Genomic DNA, 17,074 nt, shown 5'->3' with positions numbered 1-17,074 from the left:
TCTTTAGATTTTAAAATACAACAAATTTCTAAACAGAAAAAAAAAATTTGAAAAAATACAAATCATTTATATTATATAAATATATTTTTAATAAATCAATTCAATCATCACTCAATCATCAACAAAAAAACTTATTCCAAGCAAATGAATTAAATGAATCGCAAAGAATAAAAATACAAATTTGAAATGAAGTCATTGATTATTCATTAAAAAAGCAGAAAGGAAACAAATTATTAAATAAAAATTATAAAAATATAAAAAGCTGCAATTAATTTATATTTAAAATAATGTCATCCATCAGTCATCAATTGCTCTACAAAAAAATAAAATAATTCTCAACAATAAATTAAATATATTAAAATGTAGCCCTCAAGTATTGATGTAAAAAAAAAATAAAAATTAAATTGAAAAGATTATTATGAATAAAAATAAAATTTAATACTTCGAAATAAATATTTTTAAAAGAAATTCATTAAAACGGTCAATATTCGAGCCTTAATATCAAATTTATGTATGCATTTAAATATATTTAATAGAACGTCATTAATAGTAAAAACAAATACAAAGTAATCTAAGTAAATAAATTAAATTAATCCACAAGTACAAAAACATAAAAAAAACAAGTAAGAAAGTTACAGTCGAGTGTGCTCGACTGTGAGATACCCGCTACCCATTTTTAATAAAGGCAAAATATTGCGGTATCATTTTCAAAATATACCGAAAATACTAAAAAAATACTAAAAATATACCAAATGGTATATTTGGTATATCGATATAGTACACCATTCAAAATATACCATAGACGGCACAATGTACCAGATTGTCGGCCAAAGCAACTCAGACCCATAGTAAGTAGGCGTTTTTGCCCATACAAAAGTATTTCTTTAATAATTTCCACAATTTTCTTCTGATCGCAACAAAATTTTCAGGAATCATAACTACTATAGTAATTATTGTATATACCAAAATTCGTAACTCTAGCTTTAAAATTACGCTTGTTATTCGATTTTTTTGATTTGCGGGGGCGGAAGTGGGCGTGGCAAAAATTTGAAACAAACTTGATCTGCGTGCAAACATAACAAATGCTGTCGAAAAAAAATTATAGCTCTATCTCTTATAGTCTCTGAGATCCAGTGTTTCATACGGACGGACGGACAGACGGACAGACACACAGACGGACAGACGGACAGACGGACATGGCTATATCGTCTCGGCTGTTGACGCTGATCAAGAATATATATACTTTATAGGGTCGGAGATGCCTCCTTCTACCTGTTACATACATTTCCTGCCGGCACAAAGTTATAATACCCTTCTACCCTATGGGTAGCGGGTATAAAAGGTTTTTGCCTTTAAAAGTCAATAAGCAAGCGTCACAGAAAATGTTCAAAAGATTTATATCATGAATCCACACAAGCAAATTATATTGCTGAAGAGAAAAACAAAAATCTTATAAAAATACATTTAAAAATTAAGAGGCATTAAGCCAGTGCTTTAGAAATACGTTAGTGTTAATTTTAATTATATATTATTATTATATATAAAGAAATTAACGCCATTGAATTTGAATGATATTTTTTCAATAAATTGAATTGCAATTTAAATTTATTTTTTATTATTTAAAATATCTATTCATTCGCAAATTTTACGTTTGCTATTCTTCATTTTTCTTTTGAATTTATTTTCGATACATTTTCGCCAGTTTTCCTTCGGTTTTTCATGCCAAGCTTCAATCACGTGCTCATCTCCTAGTTCGCTTTAAAGTAGACAACAATTTTTGGCACCAAAAGTGACAAATTAGTCGCTCGCTTTTCGCTTTTTAGCATTCGCCATTTTCCAGCTGCCATTTTTGTTTTTTTTTTTGGCTAACCTTGAGATTTTACTAAGGAATAATAAATTAAGTTTCTTGCCTCAACTCTCTCTCTCTCTCTCTCTAACATTTGCTTTCACTTTGCTGTCACAGTTTTTGGCTTTCCACCCCTTCGCTGGCTTTCAAATTATGGAACATGGGCAAAAAGCGTAAATAGAAACATAAATACAAATATCATAATACTCGTATATATGTATATACATATGTATGTTATATTTTCATGTGGATCTCATGTCATTGCATTAACTTTTTGACGCAACGCAACCGCAAAGCCGCAAAACTGAAAACATTTCAATTCAGCAAACGAAACGATTAAAGTTATGGAAGGGCTGCTTGTCACTTTATGTTTATACTATACATATACATACATATATGTATATGTTATATGCTATACAAATAAGTAAACTCAAAAAGGATGTGATAGGTTTATATGTTAGAAGAGGAAATGGGTAGATTAAAATTTTCAATTTGTTTGGTGGTAATAATAAATATTCAAATAATTATTACATCATTATTGAGTGGTCAAAATATAAAAAAAAATAGAGTTTTTTACTATTATTTGATAGAATTTAAAAATGATTTTACAATAATTATATAATTATTATAAAATTGCATCTTTTGTTACCGTTGAAAATCGGTTTTTTATACTTTTCAACAACTTAATATTTCCTTTCATAAAATCATTTGTATAAAGAACATTTGAATATTTTACATCTTTTCACAAAATATTTAATTTCAAGCTATTTGTTGAGCTACTTATTACAAATAATTATGAAACATTAAATTCCTACTTGTCTTATATCATCAAAATTATTCTAGTTAAAACGATTTCCTGACAAATTTATTCAACTTACTATTAAATAATTGAAATTGATAGTCAATACTTTTATTTCTCAAGTTCATATATAAAATATTTCAAATTCTAATTAAATACTTTTATTATAAAACTCATTTATTCAAATAATTATGGAAAATCTGAAATTCGAATTTATTTATTTAAAACTTTCAAAAAATGTTATTATAAATTCCAATTGAATACTTTTATTGTAAATTCTATTTATTATACTAAATATGAAGTATTTCATTTTCATTTTTAATAATTTTATATTTCATTTTTAAATATTTTAAATTCTATTTTATTCTATTATTTAGAAATATTTCAAATTCTAATTAAGAACTTTTATTTTTAATTAAACTCCATTTGTATTTTTTAAATTCAATTAATTATTAAATAATTCCAACTCCTATTTATTCAACTATGGCATATTTGAAATTCTATTTAAATACTTTTATTATAAACTAAATTTATACAACTAAATATTAAATATTTTCAATTAAAATTTAATACTTTTCATTTAAAATTCTTTTATTCAACTGTATTTCAAATTTGAATTTGAAAATTCATTCATCTAACTATGAAATATGAATTTCCAAAATAGTACTTTTATTTTGAGATTTAAAATTCATTTATTAGAATAATGATGAAAAGTTTTAAATGTCTATTTAATACTTTTACTACAACATTCATTTTTTTTAAATATTTATGAAGTATATCAAATTTCAATTCAATACTTTTATTATTAAATTCATTTGTTCAACTAATTATAAAGTTTTTCAACTCCTGTATTCAATTATGAAGAATTTTAAATTTGTACTCAATCCTTTTTTTTAATTATTTAAAAATTAGACTATTTATGAAATATTTCAAGTTCGAATTGAATACATTTATTTTTAATTTTGAAATTCATGTATTCAACTATGAAATATTTTAAATTCCAATTAAATACTTTTATTATAAAATATTATACAACTAAATATTAAATATTTCAAATTCCAATTTAATAATTTTCCTTTAAGATTCTTTTATTCAATTGATTATGAAGTATTATTATGAATTATGAATTTCCAAAATAGTACTTTTATTTTGAGTTTTAAAAGTTCAGTCTAGGGTATCTTCTAGTCGACTCCCAATATTGTCGCACAAGTTTATTTAGGTTGTCTGGGCTTGTGCTTAGAGATCAAAACGGCAAATGACTGAGTTAAACTGAAGTCTGGGTAAAATGTGGCCACAGAGCACACATGTTGGCAATGAAGTGCTTAAGTGCCTTTTCGCCTGGCCATTGAATTTGGAAGGGACAGGGTTTTAAACAACACAGCAACACAGCAAAAGCAACAGCAACAGATGAGTAATGCGCAATACACACATAAAGTATAACGCATAAAGCAAAAATAGCAAAAAGTCAACAAGTAATTATGGCTAATAAATAGCAAATGAAATGCTCAATCCTCAATATAAATATATTATATATAAACGTGGGCAGCATAATGCAGCGATAAACTAATCCGAGCGAGCGATGAAACTTAATACTTTAAACAGCGAAAGAAGCGATAAAAAAAAGGAGATACATAAAAAAATGTGTGGAGAAGAAAATAAGCTTTGGCTGCTGCGTGGAATTAAGAAAATCCATTTAAGCAAATTTTTGCTTTTAATTGAAAAGCGCGCGCAAGCAAACTGCAAAATAAAATGCCTTCTGCGTGTTGGGGGAGTGAAGTAAAAAACTAGACCGTAAAATCGGAAGTGAGCACAGGACACAAGACACAACATAAACATAAAAAAAAGAAAGAAGAACAATAACAAAAAGCTGACCACAAGTTCAAATAGAAAACACACGACTAATTAAATTAAAAATGCATTAAGTTCGCTTCTGTTTCTGTTTCTAGTTTTGTTTTTTTGGTTTTTTGTGACACTCACTAATCCAGCATTTCAATGTCATCCTCATCGTCGCTATCCTCATCGTAGCCATCGCGTTCCCTCCGCTCATCATCGTCATAGAACTTGGCCTCCTGTGCCGCATTCCCGCTGCCAAAACGTTCACGCTCCCGACTCCGTTCGCGCTCGCGATCCCGATCTCCTCCTCCGCCTCCGCCTCCTCGCTGCTGTCCCCCCACCGTTGTGGCTGTGGCTGGCATTGCTGCCGCTTCTGCCACGCCCCTGGCCCTGGCTGCCGATCTCGGAGTTGGGAACGCCGCCGCGACGTCGCATCGATTGAACTGGCAGACCGACGCCTTGCTCCAGCTCATCGTCCTCCTCATCGCTCTCGATCTCGATCTCATCAAGATCGCGTTGACTAATGCTTCGCTCCGGCATTTTCGTTCACTTTCTTTCTCTCACTTCGATCTCGTTCACGTTCACGTTCACTTTCTCACTCGTCGCTCACTTTTGTCTTGTTCAACACACTTGATCGTTGTCACCAGTAACAAGAAAAAAAAAGAAGAAACACGCAAATTGTATTTTTTGTTTTTTGTTTGCTACGCCACTCGAGTTGAGACTTGCACCGAACGCATCCAAAACTGCAATTGGCGCTAGGAAAGCGTCGCGTAGCAAAAAAGCCAAAGCCAAAGCAGAGTCGCTTTGACTCTGTGGGGCTTCGAAAAGGCCGCCAGGTGATTTTCTATGCTAATTCAATTAGCTGACCAACACGCACACACACACACACACTCACACACACTTGGATACATTCGCTTACTCTCAGATATATATTTTTTTTGTTTTTGCTTTTTTAAATGGGGTCAGCGATTTTTGGGGGCGACATTGTTTGGGGGACATTTGCTCTGGCGGTTGCTCTAGCAGCCATCCAGTCAGCCAAATAGGAAGCCCCATCTGATTAGCATATTGCCTGCAGCCGAATTTGGCTTCAAATCACTGCCATAAGCTACCAAGTATCTCAAAGATACATATTCTCGAATTATTGCGACATTCGTATTGTTTTGCTTTGATGAACTTCAAATCTCTTCAGTTGAACGTGATTTTAGCCTTGCACATTTCAATTATTGAAATTGAAAATAAATGTCATCAAAACAGATTTAATCTGTCAAAATATTCACATTTTTTGCAAGAAACTTCAAAGCAAGTATAACATATTCTTCATATTATTTAAAAGAATAATTAGTTATAAGTTTGATGTGATGCAAATAACAAACTGTCGATGGTAAATAATGTTACTTGTTTCATTGTTAGAAATACTTAAAATTATATTAAAATTCTTGTTATTATTATCCATTGTTAGAAATATTTAAAAATATATTATAAAAATAATAAATATTATATAAGATCATATTATATTTATTATTTTTTTGATGTTTAATGAGTTTACATATTATTGGAAAAAAAAACCTTATATTGTTGCTAGCAACAATAATATTAATTTTATATTAGTTAAAAGTATAAAAACTTCGAATTTTTGAAAAAAAAAATAATAATATTCTATAAATAGTAAAGTATTAAAGTAATATTTAAAAAATAAAATAAATAAATAAAAATACTAAAGTATAAATTCTATAAATACTAAAGTATTAAACATAATTTGGTTGTATTAAGAAAAATATATGGTTAATTCTCTGGTGAAAAAATTTAAAATTTAAAATTTTTGAAATGTGTACACTTTTTTTTATTTTGAATAAAGATAAATTTTATAAATAATCTAGAACTTTAGTTAGATCTAAAAACGATTTTTAGTCTACATATTAGTATATGTATGTATATATATTTAGTCTACGATTTTAGTATAATAGCTACAGTATTTATGATGCCTGAAAATTTGTTTGCGATCATATAAAAATTGACAATCTGGTATATTTTGTAGTACCATAGCAATATTCCAAAAATAACCTTTAGTATATTTTAGTGTTTTTACGGTATGTTAATTTCGTATACTTTTTTAGCGGGTATCTCAGAGTCGAGCGCACTCAAAGGTAACTTTCTTCCTTTTTTTACTTTAAACTATGCGCAAATAATTCATTATCATATTAATATGTATAAAATAAAATCGAAAATGAGTTGAGGGCGCCAGCAGGGAGTACTTTCTTTACTGTATAATTAAATTTAACATTTAATACTAGATTTAATATGGATCACAGCTTATTTCAACCACCACAACTTTGAATCACTATACTGGACAAACTAAAAGAGGTATTAATTTTAATTAAACGCCGAATTTTAGTTTAATGTTTTAACATACAAGATATTCTTTCATTTGTGCTCTAATTTTTTGTTTACTATATAAAATGATCGAAAAACAAAAAAATGGTGAAAAAAGGGAAAACAACATTTTTGACAGTAAGAAATTGTTAATATTTTTAAAAATTATATTCCAAATCAAATCATCAATTAAAAAATCTTTGAGTTGATGTAAATATTTATTATTGGAAATACTTTACTTTGTTTGTAAACTAGTTGAAATTACAATTGATATAAAATCAAAATAAATAACCAAACCACAAAGTAGAATTAATTAATTTATTTCTTAAGATATTTGGAAGAAAATAGCTTTAACCAAAAAAAAAGATAAGAATTTATATTTTATTTATAATATAATATATTAGATGACTAATTGGAGAATATTTCTTAGTCGATTGTTTTTCTTCTTCAATTTTTCTACCACTTTTTTAATGTTTCAATTACAATATTTACAATTGATATTAATATTAAATTCCATTCATTACAGGGTGTCTACAGCTGCATCACACCCGCTTTGCACACTTAGTTTTGATTGTTATTATTGATTTTCGAAGCTGGCTTTGCTTATTAGCCATTCATTTGCAAGCTTCGCATTGGCGACAACAACAACAACAGCAACAACAAAAACAGAAACAGCAGCAACAACAATTATTAACAATTATTGGCCAGTCGGCTATTTTGGCCAAGTTGACTAGCTTGCTAGCTGGCTGGCTAGCTGGCTGGTTGCTTTGGCCGCATTGGCAACACTTCCGGTTGTCGGTTGTCGGTTGCCGGCAAGCCAAAAGAACCATAAAATTGAAAATGAGCTGAGCCGAGACACAAGGGCAAAAACGCGCACATTTAACGAGCCATTTCAATGCCAAGGCATCGAGTGTTGCTTTGCGTTGTGTTTATTTGTGTTGTGTTGTGGGCACTCACTCAGTGAGTGCGAGTATTAGTTTTTATTTCTATTATTTTCATCTTCAATTTTTATACCCGCTACACATAGAGTAGAGAGGTATTATAACTTTGTGGCTGCAGGAAATGTATGTAACAGACAGAAGGATGCATCTCTAACCCTATAAAGTATATACATATATTCTTAATGTAGTATTATATCAATATACCATTTATAGCCATTGGTATATTCTAGTATTTTTGTGTTTAATTAATTTGGTATATTTTGTACTCTTGGGTATGTTTATAGTGTAGTAATATATTAATATACCAAATATATCTTTTAGTATATTTTAGTATTTTTGCGTTTTATGAATTTGGTATATTTTGTACTCTTGGGTACGTTTATAGTGTAGTAATATATTAATATACCAAATATATCTTTTAGTATATTTTAGTATGTTTGCGGTTCATGAATTTAGTATATTTTGCACTCTTGGGTAGGTTTAATGTGTAGAAATATATAAAAATAACGAATATATTTTTAGTAAATTTTAGTATTTTTGCGGTTTATGAATTTGGTATATTTTGTACTCTTTTGTATGTTTAAAGTGTCGTAATACATTAATATACCAAATATAGCCTTTGGTATACTTTAGTATTTTTGCAGTTTATTAATTTAGTATATTTTGTACTCTTGGGTATGTTTAAAATGTAGTACTATAGCAATATACCAAGTATATCTTTTAGTATTTTTGTGGTTTATGTATTCGATATATTTTGTACTCTTGGGTATGTTTAGAGTGTAGTAATATGTTAATATACCAATTATAACCCTGGGTATATTTAAGTATTTTTACGGTTTATTAATTTGGTATATTTTGCATTCTTGGGTATGTTTAAAATGTAGTAATATATCAATACACCAAATATAGCCTTTGATATATATAAGTATTTTTTGTTATATTGGTATTCTTTGTACTCTTAGGTATGTTTAAAATGTAGTAATATTTTTATACATATGGCCTTTGGTATATTTTAGTACTTTTGCTGTATATTAATTCGGTATATTTTAAGAATAATACCGCACTGTTTTGGTATTATTAAAATTAGATAGCGGGTATCTCACAGTCGAGCACACTCTTCTTCTTTTTATATACACTTTTGAATATTGTTTTTGCTGCTCATCTAACGAAAATTATTGCCGAAATCGCATGTATGAATGTACTTAAAAACTCGCTAATATATTTCATTATTATAATTAATGCATAAATTTGATAAATTATAAATTTTTTTAATTTAGGAAAATAAATCTAATTAACATAAATTGTTATGCTTTTTGTAGTTTAACAGAATAATATATTCAATAATTTAAACTAAGAATAATGACGGAAACTAAATGAAAGAAAAAAGCAAAGATCTTTAAAAACAAAATTGTTTTAAGAAAAACTGCTTTTAAAAATCATTTAATAAAATATTCCAGTCTTTAGCTCGCGTATATTTTAATTGCTATTATTTTTTCAGTTATTTTTCCAGCATTCAGATTAGTTGCCAGTACTCAAATAAATAAGAATAATGTTTTCCGCTTAATTTCAATTGTAAATTAAGTGTAAATAAACAAATAAATAATAACTAGTTGGATTTCAAATCTATAAAACACATTTAGATATAGTAGATTAATTTTTGCTTGTGAAATTTTGAAAACAAAAAAAATGCTAGACCAATTTTTCATTGAAGAATGTTAATTAAAATAATTTACTATTTTATTTAATACCTTTTTCAATAATTGATAAAAACTGAAGTTAAATATTTCATATATATTTCAATATATTTTCCCTTCTTGAACTGCTTTTAAAGTACTCTTAAAATAGGTTCGCATTCTTCTTCAGTTCTCCCACTGTTCTTCGTTTCGGAATCTGATTTATTTTTATGCATCTGCATGGGGTATTTTTTAGCATTTGTCACATGTTTACGAGGGTTGCTATTTATATTTCTGGCCTAATAATGAAAATGCGAATATTTATAAAAAAAAATGGATTTATTGTTTGTCACAGTATTCTCCAGCAAGATTTATATACTTTTGAATCCCCTCAAATCAATTGTCGAAGCACTTTTTCCACTCTGATAGAGGCACCTCCAAAACATGGTTTTTGAACGCTTTAACAGCATCTTCTGACATCGAAAATCGATGACCACGCCTTTTTTCGATGATGTGCGGGTATAAAAAGAAGTCATTGGGTGCCAAGTCAGGGCTGTACGGCGGATGACCCATGAATTCCACGTTTTGACCACAAAAAAAGGCGCTGGTGTGTAAGAGTTCGCGTTGTCATGGTGCGGAATGATCCATCTTTTCTTGTTCGTTTTTCGAATTTCTACAAGGACTTCAGGCTTACAAATTATGGTGTACCACTCAGAATTGACCGTCCTACATTGCTCAAGCGAAACAGTCGCCACATGACCAGTTTTACCGAAGAAACAGGAGACCATTTGCTGAATAGTGCTTCCTCCACGAACAAGGTTCGTTGGATTTGGCTCGTCTTCAAAGACCCACACGGTCGATTGCTGTTTTGTTTTGGGCTCATAACCATAGATCCATGATTCGTCACCTGTGACTATCTTATAAATGTCTTTTGAAGCACAGGGAATGTATTTTTCCAAAATTTCTTTGAACCAATCCACACAAGCCTTTTTTTGAGCAATTGTCAAATTGTGCGGGATCCAACGAGAACAATCCTTTTTTACGACCAGGTGTTTATGCAATATCGAATGTATTCTGGTGGAAGAAATGTCAAAGGATGCCTCTATTTAACGATATGTCACATGACGATCTAGCATTATCAGTTCACGCACGGCATCAATGTTTTCTGGCACAACGTCTGTTTTTGGACGATCTTCACAACCTTCGTCTTCCAGCGAGCATCGGCCACGATAGAATCCATTAAATCAGTTTTTCACAGGGCTATAGGATGGCACATCATCGCCTTACAAAGATTTAAGTTCATCGGTGCACTCTTGTCGTAATAATCCAAGTCGAAAGTTGTGAAAAATTATTGCTCGAAAGTGTTCACGAGTTAATTCGATTTTTCTGCCGAGGTAAGTTTTTGATTAATCGTTTATCGATATCAAACGTGGTCGCACATGAAAAAGTTGTATGGAGCTTTTATCGATAAAAGTCCAAACTTTCTTTGGGAAATAGCCAATTGGTCATAATATGGCTAGAAGTTACCTAGGCCAGAAACTTAAATAGCAGCCCTCGTAAAACAGTATTCGACTCATGCTTCTGTCTACTCATCTGTGCATTGAATTGAGACACTAAAGATATTCATAAAGATAAATTTGTTTTATCCAAAACTATTTTCAGTTAAATTCATTAATATTACGACTTACAAAATTTACTTTATTTGAAATTTAGATAACAGTAGAAATCAACATTTATCAAAATTTTACGTTTTACAAAATTTGCATTGATTTTTTATATTTCGTTCTTTGTTTATTTTTGAAAATTGAATTAAAAAATATGTAGTAATAAAGTTATATTCGAGAGTTTTCGACTGTGAAGTATCCATTTTGAATAAGCTCAAAGCAGTGCGGTATTATTCTTAAAATATACTGAATTACTAGCCGGAAAATACTAAAATTTATCTTAATATAGTTTATGGTATATTTTTAAGAATAAGACCGCACTGTTCTGATCTTATTCAAAATGGTATATTTTATTATGTTGGTATATTGATATAGTACTATATTTAAAATATACCATAGAGTACAAAATATACCATATTGATATCCGAATCATTTGCATATAAAGTATTTCTTCAAACATTTTCATCAGGAAAACAAATTTTAAGGAATCATAAAAACTGTACTTATTATTGGCGTAAAAAAATGATATTTCTATCTCTTAAAGTCTCTGAAATGTATTCTATTTTATTAATATATTTTATTTCTTATATTTACTTTAGTTATTTTGGTATTACAATACTTTAAGTTCATCAACATCTTCAATATATTCATATTAAAATTACTTTAATTCACTTTACATTTTATTTAGTATTTCGTAATATTCGATAATGATAATTTGAATTCTATTGAAAATAAAAATCAAATGATTTCTTTTCACTTTTATTTTATCCTAAAACATATCACATAATATATAATCTAACATATTCAACGCGGAAATATATGTTTTTAGTTTAATTTAAACTTATGTAGCATTCTCGTGTTGCAGTCGAGCATTTAGCATTTAGTGTTGCAACCAGATTGAAACTGGAGACAATTTGCAGATGACATTTACAGAATTTGGGCAAAATGTTTGAGCAATTAAAGTGCGTAATTATTTAATCGACGGCTGCACAATAATTTCGCAATACAAATTACCAATTTGCAGAACGTAGGCCAAAGTTAATTAGACAAATGGTTTCGACAATGACAAAGCCAATGTTGCAATATGATATTATATTTTCAACAAAGGCAAGCTTCCTCTATCTCTCTCTTTCTCTGTGTCTATCTCTTTCTCGGTTTGATCGGGACAAATGTAGCTGCAAATGAAATGAATTGCAATTATTGATGCAACCATCTCGAATGACAAATTATACCACGCTTTGTTTGAGCGCACGTTAATTGAAGTTGTTGCAACTTGCTGCAACTCGACACCGAGAGCGACCAACTGTCAATGCCAACGACTGTGCGACTGCGATTTAGATTTTAAATTATGCAAAAGACATAATTGCTGCCACGCTTCTCATCGTTCATTGCCAAGGCCGCACAATTTTAGCAGCCACTGTTGCAGACACGACGGATGTGAATTTTTTTTCTTTTTTTGTTTTTTTGGGAACAAAAACCTCAAAAAATTAAGCGACGACAAAAGCAAAAAAAAAGGTGTCAACTAAAGCAACCTTCGCATGGCGGAAGACCTCAAATACCCGGCATTTAACGACCTTGCAGAGGGCATTCCCGTTGCCCTAAAAGGTGCGTTTGAATTTGTCAAACAGTTCACTGACTTATTAATCTAAACTTCAGCTTAAATGGCAACTAATAGTTAATACAATCTATAATTGAAAGATCAACAAACTGCGTCCGTTAAATAAATATAAACTTGAAATTTTAATTGCTATCTCCAATCAATATAATCTTAAAAATGTAATAGTTATCTTCAAGCTGTTTACAATTGTTCTATAATAAATTACTCTTTACACAGACAACAATGATATCTATTGAATTTCCACTTCATTTACAAGTTTCCAACTGTTAACTGTAAAAATAAGAACGTAAAGTCTGTCGAAGATTTAATACCCTAAACAATGTTAATTGAAAGCTAATAAATAACTTTAAAGACAACTAATTTAATGAAGCTCTCCTTTAAATATCTTGTTGCATTGCTCTTTAAACTTTCACAACTTTTGAAGTGTGCACGACTAACGCATACCTTGGAAATTAATAAATTATAAATATAAAAAAGCTATGTCAAAGTCTTTAATAAAGAATATTAATTGTCATAAATGAATGAATCTTTATTTTTAACTATTACTTCAATTTCCATTTTGCCAAAATACGTTCTTCATTTAAAAAAATTTATTAAGCGACTACAGCATACCCTAGAAAATGTAATTAAAACAATTTAACAATTTAAAAACAATTTGCAAATCATATTTATAAAGAATACCACGTAAGAAAACTTGAATGGAGTGTGCTCGACCGTGAAATACCTGCAACATATTTTGAATAAGAGTGTGGTATTACTCTTAAAATATACCGAATTAATGTACCGTAAAATACTAAAATATACCGAAGACTCTACTTGGTATATTGTGTGATATTATTCTTAAAATATGCCGCAAAATACTAAAAATATACCGAATGTTATATTTAGTATATTGTTATACATTTAAAATACTAAGTAAAATAAAATACTAAATATATCAGATTGTCAGCTAAAGCAGCCAAGACCGTGAATTTTTTATTTCTAACTCTTAGTTCAATTTCCACTTTGTCAAAATACCATCTACATTTATAAGTATTTATTGAGCGACTAGAGTATACCTTAGAAAAAGTAAATAAAGATATTTATTGAAACTTTAAAAGCTATTTGCTAATCATATTTATAAATAATAATAATTTTCAGAGATTTATATTTGCAAATCATATTTATAAAGAATAATAATTTTCGCAATTTATTTTCAACTATTTCTTCGATTTCCACTCTACCAAAATACCTTATAAAGTGTCATAAATTGTATGAAAGTTATTAATTGCTTTGCGCATCGTTAGACAATCTTTCGCTTTCATGTTTTGCGATCGTTTGACGTGTTCTATTACCATTATGGATTGTTGGCGTGTTGCGCAATAGGCCCGCTTTGGTAAGCACATTAAATACAGGGTATGCAAGCAACAAATAATAACAAAACAAATAAGCACTCATCGTAAATGAAAAGAACACGAAAAAATAATAGAAATAAATAATAATACAGAATAAACACGCATAACAATTTGATAAGCAACCCACGTTGCAAAATCTGAGTAATACTTCAAAACAATTTACACACAGACACACGCAGACCATAAATGAGCCTACAAATAGGTATTTATATGGTATACTTATGTACGTATATATAAAGTGCTTAAACTCGTCCCCAGCTGTGAGCGGAGTCTCACACAATATAATTTATAAATAATTTAATTATGATGACGTCGAATCAGCGTTGATAATAATAATGACAATGATGTGAATGCGAATGTAATTGTGCAAGATGATATTGTAGATGCTGATGATGATGATGATGATGATGATGATTATATTGTACGCTCAACAATTGTGTTGCTTCCTCTTATCGGGAGCTCGGCAGATTTCTTATCGCGTAGCGCCGACAGACAACAGTTAAACGGTCGTAAAACATTACTAATTAGTACCAGGTGACAAGGTTAGAATTTCCGCGATCTATTCCGAGTATTCTCTACTTTTTTTTCTTTTCTTTTCGTTTTGCTATTTCTATTTTTACGGAACCAGTTAGGAAGGGGAAGCGCCTTATCAGAAAACATTTAAAATAGTTCTCTTGTGGTTTCTCAAATAATATGCTTAAAATATTTTCGATTTTGGTTCCTAACCGATAATAATGTAAAAAAATAAATATATTTTCGATGATTTGTTGAAATCTAGGAACAAAGTTTTATAGTTTCGGTTCTTTCATTTGAGTTTATGAATAATTTTTTGGAAAAATCTTTTATTGGATTCTTGATTAACTTCAAATTCATTCCTCTGTAATTTATCTAAAAATAAAAATGACTATTGTGTTACTTTTCATATTACATTATCGAATTTCACATTTTTGCAATCATTTTGAACTTTTTTAATAATTTATTTCAAATTTAATACAAGTTCTATAATTTTTCTTTTGAATGAAGAAAAAAACTAGATCTTTTTTATATGTAGAAATTCTCTTAACTAATCTCATATTTAAAATTCATTTATAAATTATTTTATAATAATTTGTTTGTGTTTTAATATTTTATAATAAATTATAATATGATTCCCAAACCATAATAAATTCTTCGTCGTTTCTCAACTTATAATAATAAATTTCAATATTTACATTTCTTGAGCTTTGTAACTATAAGAATTTTAATTTCTATATGTTCTCCTATAGCGAAGCTCAACTGTAGCTACATATACACATATCTTATGTATATCATAAAACATTTGCTATAGTCACATAATATTTTGTTATACATTAATTTTGTTATGGCCAAGTTTCACTGTAGTTGACTCTTACTTACTAATTATTTTCAATAAAATTCGACTACAATTTTTTTTATATTCCTATTAAGCTGCCCCATTAAATTTTGTCATAGCGATGCTTCACTGTCATTCGCAAATATCGTTACAATAAAGCTTTTATTTAAAAATAATAACGCTCTAAATGAAATCATAATGGAATCACATATTGTTTTAAAAATTCATTGCTAAAGCAATAAACTGGTTGTGTTGTTTTATTTAACCGTGTTTAAAGCACAGTGGGGCAACATCCAAAAACTCACAACCGGTGTGAGTTATTTTTTTTTGTGTTGTTTTGTGTTGCTTGTAATTCTAACTGTTTCGGTTTTTAGCCAACGGCTCAATTAATAAATGAGAGCAACCTGGAGCAAGTCTAATTGGAATGACACACAAAAACCAAATGAAATGAGTGCGTGGGAGCGCGACAGAGTGAGACAGTGAGTGAGACAGACGTATAGACGTGAATCAAGTTCAAGGGCACAAGGCGCACTCACCTGCTGTAGTTGTTGTTGTTGTTGTTGCTGTTGACAGCTGACTCAGCTGACTTGAGCCTTGACGTTGCCGTTGGCGTCGACGTCGACGTCGACAGCAGCGCCTCTGGCAGCACAGGGCGATAGATGAGCGGCTTCACATTGCGTTCGATGTCGTCGAGGAAGACGACGTCGTGCACTGGAATTAGCCGATGGTCGGACACATTGAAATGCAGATCACGAAAGGGTCCATTGAGCAAGCAGCGCAGCGTTGACGACGCGGCTGCATCCGTGTCGTGTGGCGGCAACTGCAAACAACAACAAGGAACGATGCTTATTGGAATATTGGAATCTATGTGATGGCTTATTGGAATGCGTTGTTAAGTGGAGAAATGCTGCACCTTGATTTTCCCATTGGCAGCGGAGAACATTGAATCACAGCAGCAACAGCAGCAGCGTCAACCGCAATAATAATTATATTGAGAAACATAAACAAATTAACACTTTTGCTATGACCACATATGACACACAAACCACACACACAACAAGCAAAGCAATAAAAAAAATAAACACACAAAATATACAACAAAAAAAAAAAACGTTTAACACGCGTGCGTCGCGACAATAATAAAAGCCATAGCGAAGAGAAGAGGCGGAAAATAAAAAAACAAATCTAGTGTTTTGTGAATTAAAACATAAACACACGCACAATTGACGCCGACTACGATTTATAATTTTTTCTCAATTAAAATGCTTGTGCCACATAAACACACATATACACGCAGCAACACTAACTCATTTAGGCTGCGGCTGCGCCTTCACTTTGCATTTCACTTGCGGCTACAACAAATAATAAAAAAAAAAACAGAAACACAACATCATCAACACACACATGAGACCAATTTAATTTTTCTTATAGTTTGTAGACATATTTACGCGTAAGCGTGAGTGTGTGAGTGTGTGTGTGAACGCACGCTGCGCAGCCCCCGCGTACGTTAAAGCAACTGCCGCCGACGCTCTTGCAATTGGTCCATTTGTCGATCACTTTTTGAAACAGCTGTTCGAACTGCCTG

General features: G+C 30.3%; 1 protein-coding gene across 1 annotated transcript; it reads right to left on the bottom strand.

Annotated features, from left to right (window-relative positions):
• Positions 1 to 1,797: 1,797 nt before the first annotated feature.
• LOC132795422 (uncharacterized) lies at positions 1,798 to 16,785 on the bottom strand. Its single transcript, XM_060806122.1, has 3 exons — positions 16,403 to 16,785; positions 16,026 to 16,309; positions 1,798 to 1,882 (listed from the first exon to the last, which is right to left on the bottom strand). Exons 1-3 carry the CDS (start codon positions 16,430 to 16,432, stop codon positions 1,798 to 1,800), a joined length of 399 nt encoding a protein of 132 aa, XP_060662105.1. The 5' UTR covers positions 16,433 to 16,785.
• Positions 16,786 to 17,074: the final 289 nt, after the last annotated feature.

The sequence above is a fragment of the Drosophila nasuta genome, chromosome X, assembly GCF_023558535.2.
Source record: "Drosophila nasuta strain 15112-1781.00 chromosome X, ASM2355853v1, whole genome shotgun sequence".
NCBI classification, from domain to species: Eukaryota; Metazoa; Arthropoda; class Insecta; order Diptera; family Drosophilidae; genus Drosophila; species Drosophila nasuta.
The sequence above is the reverse complement of the archived record's forward strand: the minus strand, read 5'-3'. Positions and strand labels throughout refer to the sequence as shown.